The 19,528-nt window shown below is 41.6% G+C and overlaps 3 protein-coding genes across 3 annotated transcripts in view; 1 reads left to right on the top strand and 2 right to left on the bottom strand.

Moving 5' to 3' along the window:
• The window catches only part of wdfy1 (WD repeat and FYVE domain containing 1), a gene marked incomplete at both ends in the record, with an annotated part of 28,726 nt that extends 12,466 nt beyond the window's left edge, over positions 1 to 16,260 (top strand). The window contains 4 exons of the mRNA XM_079225176.1: positions 13,588 to 13,766; positions 14,726 to 14,834; positions 15,967 to 16,104; positions 16,189 to 16,260. Of these exons, the coding sequence (XP_079081302.1) occupies positions 13,588 to 13,766; positions 14,726 to 14,834; positions 15,967 to 16,104; positions 16,189 to 16,224 (462 nt within the window). The remainder of the gene's footprint in view (positions 1 to 13,587; positions 13,767 to 14,725; positions 14,835 to 15,966; positions 16,105 to 16,188) is intronic.
• dhrs12la (dehydrogenase/reductase 12-like a) lies at positions 82 to 11,324 on the bottom strand. Its single transcript, XM_079224366.1, has 10 exons — positions 11,248 to 11,324; positions 9,372 to 9,505; positions 7,985 to 8,067; positions 7,807 to 7,902; positions 7,507 to 7,588; positions 7,351 to 7,412; positions 5,706 to 5,810; positions 5,342 to 5,432; positions 3,540 to 3,677; positions 82 to 2,132 (listed from the first exon to the last, which is right to left on the bottom strand). Exons 1-10 carry the CDS (start codon positions 11,301 to 11,303, stop codon positions 2,017 to 2,019), a joined length of 963 nt encoding a protein of 320 aa, XP_079080492.1. The 5' UTR covers positions 11,304 to 11,324; the 3' UTR covers positions 82 to 2,016.
• A 579-nt stretch (positions 16,261 to 16,839) lies between the features above and the next one.
• scg2a (secretogranin II a) lies at positions 16,840 to 18,636 on the bottom strand (the record flags this gene model as incomplete). Its single annotated transcript, XM_079225175.1, has 1 exon — positions 16,840 to 18,636. The coding sequence occupies one exon, from the start codon at positions 18,634 to 18,636 to the stop codon at positions 16,843 to 16,845; it is 1,794 nt and encodes a 597-aa protein (XP_079081301.1). The 3' UTR covers positions 16,840 to 16,842.
• Between the last annotated feature and the right edge of the window lie 892 nt (positions 18,637 to 19,528).

The following is a 19,528-nucleotide window of genomic DNA, read 5'->3' as shown; positions in this document are numbered from 1 at the left end:
GGATTAAAATTAGCGTCATCACGTCTGGAATTCCTGATTTTCGAAAAGTAATCGCATTCCAGGGTTTTTGATCATGCAGTGTATATTTATATTTGTAGTAAAGTATTTAAATATTCTCATCCTAAGCGGTTGTTTACTTTTCTGACTCCACAATGTTTACGTGTCACGTGATTCTTGGGGTTCGACTGAAGCGACTTGTTCATTATTTACATTTTTATTTTGTGTCCTTTTCTTTGCTTTCTGTCATTTTTTTGGTAAAAGTGGAACACGTCTTCATTCTGGACGCTTTGGGATAAAACATTGAATTGTTCTTGATTAATTAACATGAAAGCTCCATTAATCAACAGATACTTTAGTATATTATATTCAATATATATTTGAACTCTACAGTTAATCCTCATCACTAAAAACAACACATTTCATGTTATTACATTGAGTTATTTCATCTGATTCTACTGTAACTTTAAGTGCTTTAAGAGTAAATAAAATGTGCACAATGTTAAAGCCTTAACAAAGGGATGTATCTTTTCTTTTTCTTATGTTTTTATATAAACGCTGCTTTTTTTCCGGCTGCTCGTGAAAGTTTGAAACTCAAACAATAAATCAGTCATTTAATCCATCCATCGATAATATAAAACATAGATTAGTGCATTGTTTTAAAGGTGCTTGTCATATTAAAGACACACACACACACACACACACACACATCCGTAGTGGCGAGCCGACCTCAGTCCATCCCTAAGTCTCACAGCCATGTCTCATCTCTACAGGGTTGCTGGAGAATGCAATCAGGATCTAAACACTACGTTCCTCTTTACCTGCACGTGCTTCTTCTTCTTTATTTCCATTTGTTTTTCTATCATGTTCTTGTGACAGATTGCTTTTTATGACGACAGGCTTTCTGCTTCCAGAGGCTTTACCTGATGAACGGGAGGTTTTAAGGTGGACGGCAGGATGAAAACAAAAAAATATATATACAGAATAAGAGATCTCCTCATGTTGTAAATGGTTTATTTCTTTCAAAAGATGCAGCAATGTTTGCTTTTCAAACACCAGAATGGACGACACCCCCCTCCCCGGTCCCGTCATCTCAAACTGTAAATTTATTTCCCCCTTTTTCTTCAGATGCTTGTAAAAGACACTTGTTTTAATGTATCTCTCTCTCTTAAAAAAATAAAATAAATCACTGTATTTTTTAAATACTTTTATTGACGATACAGTGCTCTGGGCGAGAAAAGAAAGGATGCTTAATAAAGATATTCTGATATGTTTAATGAACTGTTTTTATTTGTGTTCTGCATCAGAGTAATAACTCCAGACGCAGTCGGGAGTTTTCTTTATTCCAGCGGGCGTTTACAAGATGACTCGGTCAGGAAAAGGCTTTTGTTGTTGTTTGGTTTAAAGGTGCTGGGCAGATATTACAGTCGTCAATAATATAAGTTTTACTGCACATGTCAGAGAATAGAGAGAGCTCAACCTGCACAACAACAACAACATAAACACACGTTACTCATAGATGTTAAATAGAAATCATTTTTCTTGCATGACAGATTGAACCCACAGCTGAATTATTAATAATACTAATAATGCATGTGTGAGAGTGACTTTGGTCACATCAGATTCCCATCTGATTGACAACTTTCTTAAAGTCACAGTAACCTTTTTTTATTATGAAGGCGCTCTCTCTAGGATGACATCATCAGAAAGCTCATTTATTTAAAGCGAGCATCACGATCAAACAGTTATGCATTGGTTTTAAAATCCTCATGAAGTTAAATAAAGTGTGTTATCATATGAACAGATACAAAGCGTTATTGGTGAGTTTGATCTGAGACTTCATGTCTCGTCCCGGTTTGGCCCGGCGACCTCAGGTGGTGTTCCCGCCTCTTCTGGACCAGAACAGAACCAGACCGGGTCCGGCTCCTGCGTGTGTTAACTCTTCAGAGGGGTGAGGTGCTGGTCCCGGCCCGGTGGGCCAGAGGGTGTTAGTGTGTCTGTGGGTCTCTTCCTGCCGCCTCAGTGGGGCTGGAAGCTCTTGGCCAGCTCCTCCAGCAGGGACAGCAGCTTCTGCTCCTCCAGGGCCGAGCTGTGGGTCCAGGCCAGCGGCAGGTGGGCCGACGCCATCTTACGGTCTGCGTGCACACAGAGTGCACGAGAGGGGTGATTTACATCAGAGTCAAGTGTAAAAAGTAAAAGCAATAAAAGGACCAGCTCATGTACAACCAGTCTCTCAGTCTGGTTGAAGGATGAAGAGTACGGCAACTAAGCTCTTAATAAACAACAGGTTTCAATTTAATATATGTATAAAATATATATATAATATATATACATTAATGATATATATATATATATATTATGCATATATTAAATATATATATATCATTAATATATATATATATATATTAATGATATATATTATATATACAATTAAATATATAATTATATATAATTAATATATATTATATAGAATTATATATATATTTTGGATAATATATAATAATTATATATATAAAATATATGTTTGTATATAATTATTATATATATAATATATATATATATATATATATAATATGTTTGTCATTACTTTCCAACAGTTTCAAACGATATGATTATTTTAATTAATAAGCATTAAATGGATGAATGAATAAACCACAGAAACATTATTAGTTTACACACTCATGTGTGTACTCATAGAGGCACTTTACTCTCTGGCAGTATCTGGCACCAAAAGCAGGCCACTCCAGCTGCAATGGACTCAGGCCAAACACACACACACACACACACACACACACACACACACACACACACACACACACACACACACACACACACACACCATGGCGACCCACAACTGACACAAATGTGTGATTCAGTCGATAGTGTTCGCTTCTCTTCTCCCTCTTACTGTTTTTTTTTGCAATCTTGCCATAATAAAATGTTATTAAATGTTTTTAAATATACTGTATATATATATATATATATATATATATATATATATATATATATATATATATAAATAAAATAAATAAATACAATTTATAGAATAAATAAAATAAAATAAAGAATATAAATTTAAAAAAAACTGTATACACTGTATATAAATAAAATAAAATAAAAAATTAAAATACCTGCAAACCTCATAGATAAGCGGTTAAATAAAAAGGCTTGGGTTCTGCAGCATACCTTGGTAGAACAGGTAAATAAAAAGGACTCTTGGGTTCTGCAGCATACCTTGGTAGAACAGGTACATAAAGGGCTTGGGTTCTGCAGCATTCCTTGGTAGAACAGGTAAATAAAGGGCCTGGGTTCTGCAGCATACCTTGGTAGAACAGGTACATAAAGGACTTGGGTTCTGCAGCATTCCTTGGTAGAACAGGTAAATAAAGGGCCTGGGTTCTGCAGCATACCTTGGTAGAACAGGTACATAAAGGGTTTGGGTTCTGCAGCATACCTTGGTAGAACAGGTACATAAAGGGCTTGGGTTCTGCAGCATACCTTGGTAGAACAGGTACATAAAGGACTTGGGTTCTGCAGCATACCTTGGTAGAACAGGCCGCTGGCGTTGGTGGTCGCCGCCTCAGAGACGGACAGCCAGACCACGGTGTCGGCCCCTTGCTCCGGGGACCGCAGGCTGTCCTTCATGGAGCGGTGGAAGTCCGGCATGGCATTGGCCACCGCTGGGCCGCAGACAGAGAGAGGATGATAATTAACTAATATCTCATATCTCATGTCTCATGTCTTATGTCTCATATCTCATATCTCATGTCTCACGTCTCATGTCTCATATCTCATGTCTCAAATCTCATGTCTCATGTCTCAAATCTCATATCTCATATCTCATATCTCATGTGTCATGTCTCATATCTCATGTCTCACATCTCAAATCTCATATCTCATATCTCATATCTCATGTGTCATGTCTCATGTCTTATGTCTCACATCTCACATCTCACGTCTCATGTCTCATGTCTCATATCTCATGTCTCACATCTCATGACTCATGTCTCATATCTCATATCTCATGTCTCATGTCTCATATCTCATGTCTCAAATCTCATGTCTCATGTCTCATATCTCATGTCTCATATCTCATGTCTCATGTCTCATATCTCATGTCTCACATCTCATATCTCATGTCTCATGTCTCATATCTCATGTCTCATATCTCATATCTCACGTCTCATGTCTCATATCTCATGTCTCATATCTCATGTCTCATGTCTCAAATCTCATATCTCATATCTCATATCTCATGTCTCATGTCTCATATCTCATGTCTCACATCTCACATCTCACGTCTCACGTCTCATATCTCATGTCTCATATCTCATGTCTCACATCTCATGACTCATGTCTCATATCTCATATCTCATATCTCATGTCTCATGTCTCATATCTCATGTCTCATATCTCATATCTCATGTCTCATGTCTCATGTCTCAAATCTCATGTCTCATATCTCATGTCTCATGTCTCACATCTCATATCTCATGTCTCATGTCTCATGTCTCACATCTCATATCTCATGTCTCATGTCACACATCTCATATCTCATGTCTCATGTCTCATGTCTCATATCTCATGTCTCATGTCTCATGTCTCAAATTTCATGTCTCATGTCTCATATCTCATGTCTCACATCTCATGTCTCATATCTCATGTCTCATGTCACACATCTCATATCTCATGTCTCATGTCTCATATCTCATGTCTCATGTCTCATGTCTCAAATTTCATGTCTCATGTCTCATATCTCATGTCTCATGTCTCATATCTCATGTCTCACATCTCATGTCTCATGTCTCATGTCTCATGTCTCACATCTCATATCTCATGTCTCATGTCTCATGTCTCACATCTCATATCTCATGTCTCATGTCTCATGTCTCACATCTCATATCTCATGTCTCATGTCTCACATCTCATATCTCATGTCTCATGTCTCATGTCTCACATCTCATATCTCATGTCTCATGTCTCATGTCTCATGTCTCACATCTCATATCTCATGTCTCATGTCTCATGTCTCACATCTCATGTCTCATGTCTCATGTCTCATGTCTCACATCTCATATCTCATGTCTCATGTCTCATATCTCATTTCTCATGTCTCATGTCTCATATCCACGGACTGCTTTGTTTCCCTCATACAGGAAATAAGTCAAGTTTTAAAAGCATTACAAAGAAAAACATTATGAATATCATGTGGCTGCTTTATAGAGCAGCTCAGGGGCAATTAAAATAGTAATATATATTTATATAAGTAATATATATATATGTATATATATATATATATATATATACATATATATATATATTGCGTGTGTGAGTTGGGCCGTACCTGGAGTGTCGACCCAGCCGGGATGCATGACGGAGAAGTGGATGTTGGTGTGAGTCTTTGCCAGCTGCTCCGTCATCACCACCTGCTGCCTCTGGAACACACACACACACACACACACACACACACACACACACACACACACACACACACACACACACACAGTGGGGTCATTCTGATGAGTCATAGTCCTCCATGTCCGATATTTGCAGCATTACAGAAGGAAAAGGGACAGTGCAACAAGTATAATAAATAAGTAATCAAACCTAGGTTTTTATATTTCAATGAGACATTTGACATGGAAATGCATTGAATAAATATCTCGTCTGCCTCCTACGAAGCGCTGGAAGTCGTTTTCTTTACTTACTTTGTGCTGGGCGTAGACCATGGTGCCGTCGTAGCGGCCGCGCTCAGACTGCAGGTTTCCCGTCCGGAGCTTCTGCACCAGCATTCCCCCTGAAGACACCGTGATCTGAGCAAGGACCACGGGAGAGACAGCTGGGGTTGATACCATGATATGAACCCAGTTTCATATGTACCGATCACAGTGGTGCAACATGGCGAAGTTTATCTTCAAGTTCTGCATTTAAAGTTATAAATGTCTCCTCTACCAGGCGGCAAACTCTGCTTCTGAAAAGTGGAGAATTCAACCTGCATTCTCTCTCCTGACCACCAGAGGGCGACTCCTCCGGTTGTATAGAAGTCTATGCTTCATGTGTTAAAGCTGCTTTCTCCATACTGACCACCAGGGGGCGACTCCTCTGTTGTATAGAAGTCTATGCTTCATGTGTTAAAGCTGCATTCTCTCTACTGACCACTAGGGGGTGACTCTTCTGGTTGTATAGAAGTATATGCTTCATGTGTTAAAGCTGCATTCTCTCTACTGACCACCAGGGGGCGACTCCTCTGGTTGTATAGAAGTCTATGCTTCATGTGTTAAAGCTGCATTCTCTCTCCTGACCACCAGGAGGCGACTCCTCTGGTTGTATAGAAGTATATGCTTCATGTGTTAAAGCTGCATTCTCTCTACTGACCACCAGGGGGCGACTCCTCTGGTTGTATAGAAGTCTATGCTTCATGTGTTAAAGCTGCATTCTCTCTCCTGACCACCAGGAGGCGACTCCTCTGGTTGTATAGAAGTATATGCTTCATGTGTTAAAGCTGCATTCTCTCTACTGACCACTAGGGGGTGACTCTTCTGGTTGTATAGAAGTTAATGCTTCATGTGTTAAAGCTGCATTCTCTCTCCTGACCAGCAGGGGGCGACTCCTCTGGTTGTATAGAAGTATATGCTTCATGTGTTAAAGCTGCATTCTCTCTCCTGACCACCAGGGGGCGACTCCTCTGGTTGTATAGAAGTCTATGCTTTATGTGTTGAAGCTGCATTCTCTCTCCTGACCAGCAAGGGGTGACTCCTCTGGCTGTATAGAAGTCTATAGAAAATGACTCTACTTCTCTCTTGATTTATTCCCTCAGAAGGTTTTCATCTTCGTTTATCTGACAGCTGAGGTTGTTACCTTGCAGGTGATGATTTTAAATAACCAAACCTTGTAATAAATCAAACTACCAAACTGTGAATATAAAATTGTTAAAATTAGCTCGCAGCCTCGAAGATGTGGCTCACATTTTCTTTTGCATCTTTTATCATAATATGAAAACATAAAATAACCCTGACAGGTTACTGCAGGACCACATGTAATTGGATATTATTGTTTTTACTTTCCCAAAGACATCTTCCACTGACTTTATAAGCAGGATCATTTTTACAGTTAAATAATAGATACAATGGATCTCTCTGCAGCCGCTGACCCGAGTTATTCCCTCCGCGCCTGACATTTACAGGGCTGGTAATGAACCATTAAATAAGTTCAACCCAGTGGCCCAAACCCAATTAAATGTTCATTTAAATGACGGATGTGCAGCGGTATCTAAAGTCTACCAGCGGCTCATAAAGGTTCTCTGCGAGGTCAGAAGAACCCACGGTTCTGATCCTGGATCAGTTTGGGACTCACCACTCTGGGATCTGCGCTCTTCTCCAGCAACGGGATGAGACTCTTGGTGAGAATGTAAACCCCTGGTGGACAACAACAACAAACACGTCAACTTAAATCACAACTATCCCGTCTTTCCCTCCCAAAAACCCCTCAACCCCATGACCTTTGACCCACCGAGGACGTTGGAGGCGAAGCTCTTCTCGAGGCCCTCTGCGTTCACGTCCCTTTGGCTCATGATGGCGCCGGCGTTATTGATCTGTGCAGAGACAAAGTGAGGGGAAAAACAGTGAAATGAACGGAAGGATATCAACGCCAAATGTTTCCCAATATAAAAATAGGTAACTCTTTTTTTCTTTTTATGTCTTTATTGATGAGTATGCACAAGGATCAGAGAACAACACTTTACAATAGGAAGAAAGAACATAACAGGAAAGTAAAGCAAACACAACATTAAAATAGGTAACTGTCCCTCACCAGCACGTTGAGGGCCTTGTACTTCCTCTTGAAGCCTTCGGCAAACTCCCCGACCTTCGTGGTCTCGGACAGGTCCAGGATGTGGACATACACCTCCTGGAATTGAACATTTTGAAGGTTGTCTGTCCCCCGTGCATTTAATTAAAATGTAAATGTTCTAAAGTGAGTCATGCTGTACTTTATTCCCCGTCTCCTTGACGATATCCGCCCTCGCCTCCTCGGCCTTGTCCTTGTTCCTGCACACCATGTGGATCGTTCCACCTGCGACACGGAGATGCATCAGTGTTTTGTAAAGGGGACGCTGTGTGAGAAGTGGTTATACTTCATTGTGCGTATATGTAACTTGTGTTGACAACTAAGTGTAAAAGCTACATCTTTGCATTTGACTTTGCAACGCTAGGTTTTAATGCTGTTAGCATCTGGGGCTTTAAAAACATGCATAATAACACTGGTGCTTTGTCTTTCTGAAGGGTTTCCAGGGAGGTCTGGGCTATCCCATCAACACTTTACCACGATTATCATGGATTAATGCAGTGACCCAGTGGTTCTCAAACTTTTGGAGGAAGAAAAATGTTCGCGCCCCAACAAAATTTTAACAAAATGGTGGTCCATGCTGAATTTTTATTGAAATAACTTTTTGTGACTCCTCTGTCCGTGCTTTTTAAAATAATAGAATAAAGAAAATTGCAATCACTTTCAAGGAAACCAGATCACTCCATCAGAAAAATAAAATAAAATTTGCAATCACTTTGTTAGAACAATGCAAATAAAGTTCTGTCTGTGCAAAACAATAACTAATATTTGGCAAAAAAGAAGCTTATTATGGCTGCAATGAACCTGTTTTACACTGAATATATTTTTAAGATAATTACTAAAGAATTAAAGGATCCCCTCGCGCCTCACTGTGGATTAACCACTGTACATGTTTATGGTTATCTACACTTCACACTTAACATATCATATTACATACATTATTTGCATTTTTGCACTCTCCTATTGTTTGTTGTTGTTGTTATTTTATTTACACCTCACACACTTAATATGCACATACATACTTGCACTCTTGCACTTCTACTGTTTAAGTCAATTTAATTTAATTCCTAAATTAATACTCTGTTCTTCTTTCTTTCATCCAGCTATTTTATTGTTATTTTTATCTTTATTTTTATTAGTATCATTATTGTATATATATTATATATCCTTAATCCCTGTTGTTTTTATATCTTATCTTATTTTCTGTGTAAATGGCTGCTACTCGACACAAAATTTCCCCTTGGGAATAAATAAAGTATATATTCATTCATTCATTCATTCATTCACTTGTAATAATAAAAATTAAATGAAAAAATGCAATAACTTTGTTAGAACAATGCAAATAAATAAAAAATAACTAATATTTGGCCCCAAAAAATCTTTTTATTATGGCTGCAATGAACCTGTTTTGCATTGAATATCTTTTTAAGATAATAACTAAAGGATTCCCCCCCTCCACGCCCCACTTGCAATACCTTCGCGCCCCACAGTTTGAGAACCACTGGGTTAACGTAAGCGTCCCCTGTTAGCACCTTTCTTGGCGATGGCCATGGCGGTGGCTTTCCCGATGCCGCTGTTGGCTCCTGTGATCATGAAGGCGCGTCCGGCCACCGACACCTCCAGGTCCTTCTCCACAAACCTCTTGGAGGCCGACAGGTAGGCGCTCCTGCGGGGAACGCCAACAAAGTTACAGCGCGTCACATTTTGGGGGGACACGGGGTGGACTGGGGTTTCGGGGTCACAGGGGGTCAGGGTTTGAGGTCAGCGTGTTTACTGTACACGTCTCTCCACAGCGTTACTGTACAGACACAATGAAGACGAGAGCGTGCCTGGCATCGGCTCTGATGAGGAAGGGGGTTTGGGGTGAGGCGACAAGGACTTCAATTGCCCCCATTGTCCCGGATGCCATTGTTGAGGGCGGCTGAAGGAGGAGGAGGAGGGGGAGGGGGGGCGCTGAGGCTAAATGCCCGCTCTGTTCGACGGTGTCATGCCGAGAGCTATTAGCGGAGGGTCAGAGCGGGTTGCCGGGCAGCTCTGAGGGAGAAAAGATAACACAGAACAAAGGGTGCAGAAGGGAAACGATCACAAAAGCACCTCTTCAGAGAACTTGGCTCGAGGAAAGGCGCCCGAGGGCTGCGATGGATCAGATGTAGGAGCGATAACGCATCTGGAGCAACGCCGGAAACCTCACCCAATTCATAAAGATGTGCAGCTCCTGTCTGTGCAACATGTCTGTAAACTGGTCAAGCACCAGTGGAAACATTAAGCCACACCTCCTTTTCCTTTCAAAAAGATCCAGCTCTTATGTGACCTTTGACCTGACCTCATAGAACCTACACACATCAGTTTGATATCAATGCTTGTACTTATAATTAGTCTGATTTTGGGTCTTTTACATGTTGGAGCGTGGCCATCGGATTGTTTCCCCCGAGCTCAACTTGAGCTCAACTTGAGCTCAACTTCAGCTCAACTTCATCAACTTTGTCTTCCGTCTTTTCAGGTCAGATGTTTCACTTGCAGTTAAAAAACATTTTTTAAAGGAGAAAAGCAGCAAAAGACTCAAATGACGGGCATTTTGTTTATTTCTTTGTCGATTAACTAACACAACCAATTGTTCTGCTGTTGCTCTGCATCATGGTGTTAACTTTTATCAGAAAGATTTGTATCCGCCCAAAGACAAGGGTTCCCTAATTATATTATATTTAAGACAATATATTATATTTAAGACAATGAGTGTCCCAAACCATCTGATCTGGTGCAATATATAATACATTTAAGTACTTTATATACGTTGTATTCCGTCTGTATATTTAATGTTGCTGCTGTATTCTCCTTTACTGTTTTTATTACTGTTTATTTATATTACTTGATTTTTGATAACTTGTGTGCACTGCTGCTGTAATCCTGTAATTACTGCGGGACTAATAAAATACTAATACTAATAATAATAAAGGATTATCTTATCTTTTCTGATCTCTTATTATCCACTCAGCCATACTGGTGTGTCATATTTTTTTGCTTTCCTAAAATTCTGCCTGTACAGGTTAAATATGAACTCTATTTAACTCTGATTTAAATGATGTGTACCCCCATTATAATCAGAAATACAACAATATTACAACCAAATCACAAACAGGCAAAAAGAATAATTTAACAGGTATTATTATGAGCTGTCCCTCTTTATTCTATCTTCACATATTTAATATATGAATATGATGAGCTGCATTGATCAAATTGCTTCTAAGTTATAACTGTGTACTGATCTGAAGTAATACATATATTTACACACACACACCTGCACAATGAGGATGCACAAAGGGCACAGCAGCAGGGTCACACACTCCTAACACACTCCTACACACTCCTACACACTCCTGTCCCTCAGCAGGTTCAGATGGATCTTCTTACCTGGTGAACTGGGTCATTCCCTTCAGGAACCAGGCGGAGTTGCGGTACAGAGACATGGTGATTTCTCTCTGGAAGCCTCTCGCAGTGCGCAGCGCTCTCCTCCGCCTTTTGACCCCTCTCGGCCCCCCTCCCGGGGAGAAACCACCACGTGTTGCTCCGTTGAATTAACATGAGCGGGGCGACGACTCCTGCAGAGCTGCAGCCGACCTACACATGCAGCACCGTATGCTTCCCTTCTTCTGGGAACCGAACTGAAAAGTGTCCTACATGTTATATACCTTCTGTGATACATTTTAACTGTGCAAAAAGGTGCGTATACACAACTATGCAAAGCAATAGGTTATCATGGTAAAAACACATTTAAAAAACAGTCAAATGGAAGAGAAAAAATACATATAATATTCGCCCTTTTGAAAATATAATGCTTGTGTCTGTCATTATCTCATTATATTGCAATTTTTATATTTATTTATTTGTTTATTTATTTGGACATGTACAGTTCTCGTTAATCAACATTTTTATTTTCCACCTCAATGTAAATGTGCCAGATTTAGCTAGAGAGCTAATTGGATTCATTACAAAAATAACTATCATTAATTATCACAGTTATGTGTGTTGCATATTCATAAATATACTCTGAACTAATCATGTACATCACTACTAACTGAACAGTACTTTAAATCTGCATCTCCTCTCTCTTCTCTCTGCAGCGATTCACCTGTCTGTGTTTTTGCTGTAGAGCCAATCAGAGCGCAGCAGGGGGGCGTGGCTACGGCCGGAGAAGGTGAGGGAGCGCGCTGACTTCTGGGAAGAGCATGAACGTATCGCCGCATCTCAAAACGCACCAGATCCAGTAGGAGAGTGAACTCTGCGGGTTTTTATCACGCAGCCTGAAGGCTCTGCACGTGTTTGGGTCACTTCTGTCCTCTGCTGCCACAACATGGTGAGTTCTGTGTTCACCTGTCTGCAGGTACACGCAGCTTATTACACTGTAATGAATACACAAGGCAGCTGCTGCGTGTCATCTACAAGTAGACACAACTCTACGGGCGGTTGGGATTGCTTTACTTCTTTTTTACTGCAATTCACTTCCTGGATCAAAGGTCATAGTTGATGCTTCGGAGGAGATATTCTCCTCAACAGACTGATGTTTTAAAGAGAATAATGTGTCAGATTGATCACATGTCACTATGAAATGTGACATGTGAAAAGCTTGAGCTAGAATGAATGATAGTTTGTTGTGTCTGCAGGCAAATGAAAATCTCAAGAACGTTGGTTTCGTTTGCAGAAGTGCTTCAAACGAATGAATCTGGAATTCCACTTGAAATAATCACATTGCCGTTAAATATTTATATAGTTATAGTTGCGTTGCTGTATCTTGCCTTCAGGCAGGACTATAGTGCTGCTGCACCTTAAATGAATTGCTGTTGCACAACATCACACATTGTATTTACTGTCATCGCACTAAAAGATGTGTTTTTATTCACATTCCTAGTTGTGAAATCTATTTGTTGTCGCTCATTGTTGGTGGTTTTGCTTCAGGCAGCTTAAACTTTAGGTGGGAGTTTTATGACTGTGTGTGTGTGTGTGTGTGTGTGTGTGTGTGTGTGTGTGTGTGTGTGTGTTTGCTTCAAGATGTTCCTCCTGTTGGATTGTTTTATCCGTAACACACATACATTGTTTATAAGAAGTGGACGAGGTCATCGTGATGTTACCTTTTGGTTTACTGAGGGAATACATGAAGATAGACATTTTATATAGACTTCTATACAACCAGAGGAGTCGCCCCCTGGTGGTCAGGAGAGAGAATGCAACTTTAACACATGACGCATATACTTCTATACAACCAGAGGAGTCACCCCCTGGTGATCAGTAGAGAGAATGCAGTTTTAGCACATGAAGCATATACTTCTATACAACCAGAGGAGTCACCCCCTAGCGGTCAGTAGAGAGAATGCAGCTTTAATACATGAAGCATATACTTCTATACAACCAGAGGAGTCGCCCCCTGGTGGTCAGGAGAGAGAATGCAGCTTTAACACATGAAGCATATACTTCTATACAACCAGAGGAGTCACCCCCTGGTGGTCAGTAGAGAGAATGCAGCTTTAATACATGAAGCATAGACTTCTATACAACCAGAGGAGTCACCCCCTGGTGGTCATGAGAGAGAATGCAGCTTTAACACATGAAGCATAGACTTCTATACAACCAGAGGAGTCACTTCTGCATCCGCTTCACTCGGCAGAACCGGAGTTTTTAGCACCTGGTAAAATCGCTAAGACAAAATGTTTTCATGACTGTTGTTTTCATAGCGTTCCGTGTTGCCGCCGTCCTCAGATGCGCTTCCTGTTGCTGTTCAGCCGGCAGGGGAAGCTGCGCCTGCAGAAGTGGTTCACGCCCGTGACGGACCGGGAGAAGAAGAAGGTGATCCGGGACATGATGATGCTGGTGTTGGCGCGTCCGCCTCGCTCCTGCAACTTCCTCCACTGGCGGGACCTCAAGGTCGTTTACAAGAGGTGATGCGGTCAGCGGCGGTCCTTTCAGTAGAGACTTGGGCGTTGAGCCGAAACCACCTTTGACTGCGTTGAGGCTTAATGATTAACTTGAGCGTGTCCTCTTTGCTTAATGCTTCAGAATGCAGACAGAAGAAACAGACGCACCCTTTCTCCAGACCCGGACAGTAAACGTCTGGTTTAACATACAGCGGGTGACCTAGATCACTGCCTCACAGTATCACATGTTCCAGTGCAGTGTAGTCGGTTCTAAATTAGCAAGAAGCTAACGGTTATGCTAACGGTACTTTAGAAAAGATACGGAGGGAGATCTCCTCGTCTGAAACCTCCTCTTTCTCTGTGTGTCTTTGTCTTTGTGCCTCACTCTGACACACACACACACACGCACACACACACACACACACACACACACACACACACACACACACACACACACACACACACACACACATCGTGGCAGAGAGGAGACAAAGGTCCAAAGTGAGGCTACATTTGACTCCAGTAGATGCTGAGAACTCAATAAAACCATATATATATATATATATATATATATATATATATATATGTATATATATATATATATATATACATATATATATATATATATATACCTTTTCTAAATTCATTGTCTTTTTTCTCTCACAAAATAATCAAAAAGAACAGATTAGATTATTGTTAAGGAACCGAACTGATGAGCAGAATCAATAAGAGTATAGTTTACATCAAATCCTAGCAATACTCATCCTTACTACAATGATATATTAAAACAGAATAAGTGACCTCTATGAAGCTTTTGCACATTTGTTGTTTTTCTTCGTTGAAAATCTTAAATTAGTTTAACTAAACATCCTCAGTAAAACTGTCCACAAGTATAATTAAACACAAGTGTATATGCTCTTTTCCTTCTATTTGAAATGCATGTACTCCAAAGCTGCCCTGACCTTTGACCCCTCCACCTGCAGGTATGCCAGCCTGTACTTCTGCTCCGGCCTGGAGAACCAGGACAATGAGCTGCTGGCCCTGGAAGTGCTGCACAGATACGTGGAGCTGCTGGATAAATACTTTGGCAATGTGAGTGACACACAGCGAGCTTTAACCTAAATACCTTTCATAAAACATGACCTACTTTTACCTAAAGTGACCTACTTGACCTACTTTAGTCTACAAATGTGTCTCACACTTTTATATGTTTCATGCATTCTGGACCTTTTCATCACAATTACAATGAATAGAAGATGTAAAATATATCATATTTTATTTACTCTGCCGCTACAGATATAAACTTTTATTTTTACAGTGATCACTTAACGTATAACACATGGCAGTAAACACATACAAAAGTACTGCATGTGACGCGCTAATATTACACCTGTTTTCTGATTGTTAAAACCTCAATCCATATATATATATATATATATATATATATATATATATATATATATATATATGAATATATCAATGGATTGAGGATATATGTATATATATATATATACATATGTATAATATACATATATGTATATATGTATATTATACATATATATAGTATATACATATATACATATATAGTATATATATGTATATATGCATATAGTATATATGTATGTATATATATATAATTATAATAATGTATATATATAATGTATATATAATATATATACATATAATAATATATATATGATATATTATATATATATATACATTATTATATATATACATGATATTATATATAATGTATATATAATAATGTACATATACATTATATCCTCAATCCATCGATATATATATATATATATATATACATATATATATATACATATATATATATATATATATATATATACATATATATATATACATATATATATATATATATGTATATATATATGTATATATATATATATATATATATATATATATATATATATATATATATATATATATATACATATATATATATATACAAAACCGTGAGGTTTAATGCTTTATATGTACAATAATGGCCCAGGGTCTGAACTCTAGTGACGCCCCCTGGTGTCCAGAAGGTGCATCTGCTTGTTTTTGTTGTGCAAAACAAGACGACAAACACAACTTGTCTTTATTCTTCACAACCTGCTCACCACACAGTAGCACAGCAGGAGCCTCCTTTAGCTTCTTTATTCTTTATTATCACCTTTAAAGTTGAATTCGTATCACGTTGCTGCAGGTGTGTGAGCTGGACATCATCTTCAACTTCGAGAAGGCGTACTTCCTCCTGGACGAGTTCCTGATGGAAGGAGAAGTTCTAGAAACATCCAAAGTGGCCGTGCGCGTGTCCATGGAGGAGGCGGACACGCTGCAGGAGGTATTCCCTCAGGGGTGAGACGCTTATGGTTATAGTTTATTCTTCTTATTACTCACATGGAACGTGTCTCTGCTCTCGTCCCAGACGATGGAGGAATACATGAGCAAACCTGCCTACTGAGCCCCGAGAGGACGAGGACGTCTTGAAGCTCGAGGTTTATTACTCTCATCTGATCGGGACTTGTTTGGAGAAACGCTGCGATAACCTCAATGTTTATGGATCTTTAAGTGCCTTTTTTTAAAGCCTCATATTTCATATCAATCTCGGGGTTTTATGACTGAAAAGAGCGGTTGTTTAATTCAAATGCATTGTGTGATGAGTAAATGAAGAACCACGACACAGTAAGGAAAAATAAAGTCAATGCTTTATTAACCTCAGGTATGTCACATATGACCACATTTACAAAAAAATAAAAAAGAAAGAAAGAATAAACACAAGTGAATCTGGGATCCAACACTGATTTGTGTGCGTGCGTGCATATGTGTGTGTGTGTGTGTGTGTGTGTACTGAAAGGCTGGTGAGTCACATGTTCTGGTTGTTGAGCAACAAACTCATAAAAAAAAAGCATCAACTGAATGTCTAAACACTCAAATCTCTGCTAATAAACAGCAACTTTTTTGTAAACCTACAGAATATCTCGTGTTTTATACCTCAAAATACTTTATTTCCACCCTCTCCCTCCATCAAAACATTATATATATACTACATATATATACATACAGTATATGTATATCTGTCTTAAAATCCCTGGCCGGTTGTGTCGTCACTTTCTTCAGTTTCTGGGCTCAGGGCGCTCAGCAGCTTCATCACCGCCTCGTTGTCAAAGCCTCGCATCCGCGTGCCGCCGCCCGTCTCCTCGCCCTCCGCCCGCCTCGTCTCCCCGGGGCTTTGATCTGAGTCCATGCGGTCGAAGTACGCCTGCGCGGCGCGCTGGAAAGAGCCCGCCGCCGCCGCCGCCGCCGCCGCCGCGCTCTGCCCGGCCTCGTCTCGCTTCTGGCCACGTGCGGCGGTGGCGGCGGCGGCGGGCTTCGGGTACCGCGGCAGCATCTGAGCCGCCAGAAACGCCGCCAGCTCGTCCTCGTAGTCGTCGTCGTTGTCGTCGTCCGTTTTCGACGGGCGCCGCTCCCCCGAACGCGCCGGCGCGGGCCGAGTGCGAAGAAGCCGCGACGGCGAGCTCTTGTACTGCTGCTTTGCAGCGGGGGCCCGGTCCTCCGCGGGGGCCCGGTCCTCCGCGGGGCCGAGTCCCAGGATGCGGAGGATCTCCTCCGTCCGCCGCTCCTCGGGGGTCTTTTGTCGGCTGTAGAATTTCGCTTCGGGAATCCTGTGCGTCTTCTTCGGGGAAACCCTGTTTCCCGCTCTGGATAATCCGCCGCTCTTTCTCGACATGTCTTGGCTCATCGTCTCTCCGGTTCTGAGCATGTCCACCAGATCCTCCGGCGGGATCTGGTACTTCCGGGAGAACTGGATGAGCTGGTAGACGGCCCGCGGGTCGACGTCGTCTCCGTACCGTAGCGTCTGAGCCGCTCTCCTCTGAGCCCTCTGCTTCTCCTCCTCCTCCTCTTCCTCTTCCTCGATCTCTCGCTTGTGCTCCTCCTCTTCCGTCTTCTCCAGCACCTTCAGGAGGTAGTAGTCCACCAGGTTGGCCACGTCGTCCGGCTCGTTCGACCTCTTGACCGGGTAGCTTTCATCGGGGTCCTCTTCGTCATCCTCGCCGGCCTCTTCCTCATTATCGTCGACGTAATCGAGCCCTCGGTCGACCTCGTGTTTGTCCTCCTCCTCCTCTTCCTCCTCCTCTTGAGGCGGACCCCAGTCTGCGAGATCCCCGTCATCGTACCCCACGTTCCTCACATTAAACATGTCATCTTCATCCTCACCCTCCTCGTCCTCCTCCTGGCGCCTCGTCTTCACGCTCGTCATCTTGTCCAGCTCGTCGAACACCGACTGCAGCGTCGCCAGGTTCTGCGGCGTGTACTTCTCCTCCACGTTCTCGTTGGTGCGCTTGAAGGGGCTCCCCGTCTCGCCCTCCTCTTCCTCGTCGCCCTCGCCCTCCTCGTCCTCGTCGTCCTCGAACATCAGCGGCAGCTTCTCGTGCGGCAGGATGCCGCGCTGCTGCTGCTTCGGCTGCGGCCTGAGAGGCGGCGCCGGCTCGGAGGCCTTCTCCGTCTGCTGCAGGGTGCTGAGCACGGCCTGGAGCAGCTCCTCGCTCTTGTCCTCCCTTCCTTCCTCCTCCTCCTCTTCCTCCTCATCCTTGCTCTGCACGGGGTTAGCAACCAGCCTCAGCATGGCGCGCAGCTTCTCGGCGTCGTCCACGTGGCCGGCGGTGCTCTGGCGGAGGCCCTCGATGTACTCCAGGGCCTTCAGCATGTCGACGTCCGGGGTCCGGAGAGAGGGCTCCGACTCGCCGCTCCGCAGCCGGTGGTCTCTGAGGGAAACCCCGCGGGCGGCGGGGGAGCCGAGGAAGAGGAGGAGCGACAGGAAGTTGGCCAAGCGGACGAGGAGGGGGCCGGCGGAGGTCTGGGAGAGTGACGGCATGGCGACGCCTGCAGGGGGAAGACAAAGGAGACGAGTCAGGTCTGATGACGGACCGCCCAGAGGCGGGAGCTTTGAAATGGGATCGACGGCTTTTTGCTTCAATATCTCCATTTATATTCATTATAATTCTATTATTATTAATTATATTCCAGTTTCCTTGTGTGGTTGACTTTGTTTTACTTGTTTTAATTCCAATATATATATTATTTTTTGTCATGTTTTATGCAGCTCTTACAGATGCAGCAGCACAAAAAAACAAAAGAATGCTGAGAAGCAGCTATCAACCTTCTCTTTAATAATGATAATTCATAATAATAAAAAGTGCTATCCTGCTCGTTGTGTTGTTGTGTGTCCTGCAGCCCCCTGCCTGTTGCAGGTGTCCCTGCCTGCAGCATTCAGCTCTCGTGCAAATCTCATTAGTCGTCAAATTTGCAGCTCTCCGTGAGTCACGGCCCCGTTGTCAAGGTAACCCGGTTTAGGCTGTCGTTTCATGCACGGAACCTTAAACCGACGAAAACCTCTGAACTCCCGATTTATTACGGTTTTTCTGAAGCTTTAAATCAAATAGAATAGTTGTTCTTCATGTTCTACATGCATTTAAAAATGCACGGATATTTACATATATATTTATATATATATATATATATTTATATATATATATATATATATATATATATATATATATATATATTATTATTATTATTACTCTCTTTCTAAAACAGGAGGTAAGTAAGAACGATGCAAATGCGACGATGCATAAACAATAAACAATTACTGTCCTCTTTTTCTTCTTCATTTTTACATTTTTTTTAAAAATCTGCCTACTTTTTACTTTCGCTTTTCCAAACCTGAATTTAAATCGCAAATCACTTCACACAGTTATACTTATTTC

This window comes from Taurulus bubalis, assembly GCF_910589615.1.
Source record: "Taurulus bubalis genome assembly, chromosome: 10".
In the NCBI taxonomy this organism is placed as follows: domain Eukaryota; kingdom Metazoa; phylum Chordata; class Actinopteri; order Perciformes; family Cottidae; genus Taurulus; species Taurulus bubalis.
Note: the sequence above shows the minus strand (reverse complement) of the source record. Positions and strands in the feature narration are given on the sequence as shown.

What these genes read in the sequence shown, in the direction of transcription:
- dhrs12la (XM_079224366.1), bottom strand. Translation starts at nt 11,303, where the DNA reads ATGTCTCTGTACCGCAACTCCGCCTGGTTCCTGAAGGGAATGACCCAG. An exon ending in TCAAGGAGACGGGGAATAAA is followed by an intron (nt 7,903 to 7,984) that starts GTACAGCATGAC and finishes GTTCAATTCCAG; the next exon opens with GAGGTGTATGTCCACATCCT. An exon ending in CTTCGCCTCCAACGTCCTCG is followed by an intron (nt 7,413 to 7,506) that starts GTGGGTCAAAGG and finishes GTTGTCCACCAG; the next exon opens with GGGTTTACATTCTCACCAAG.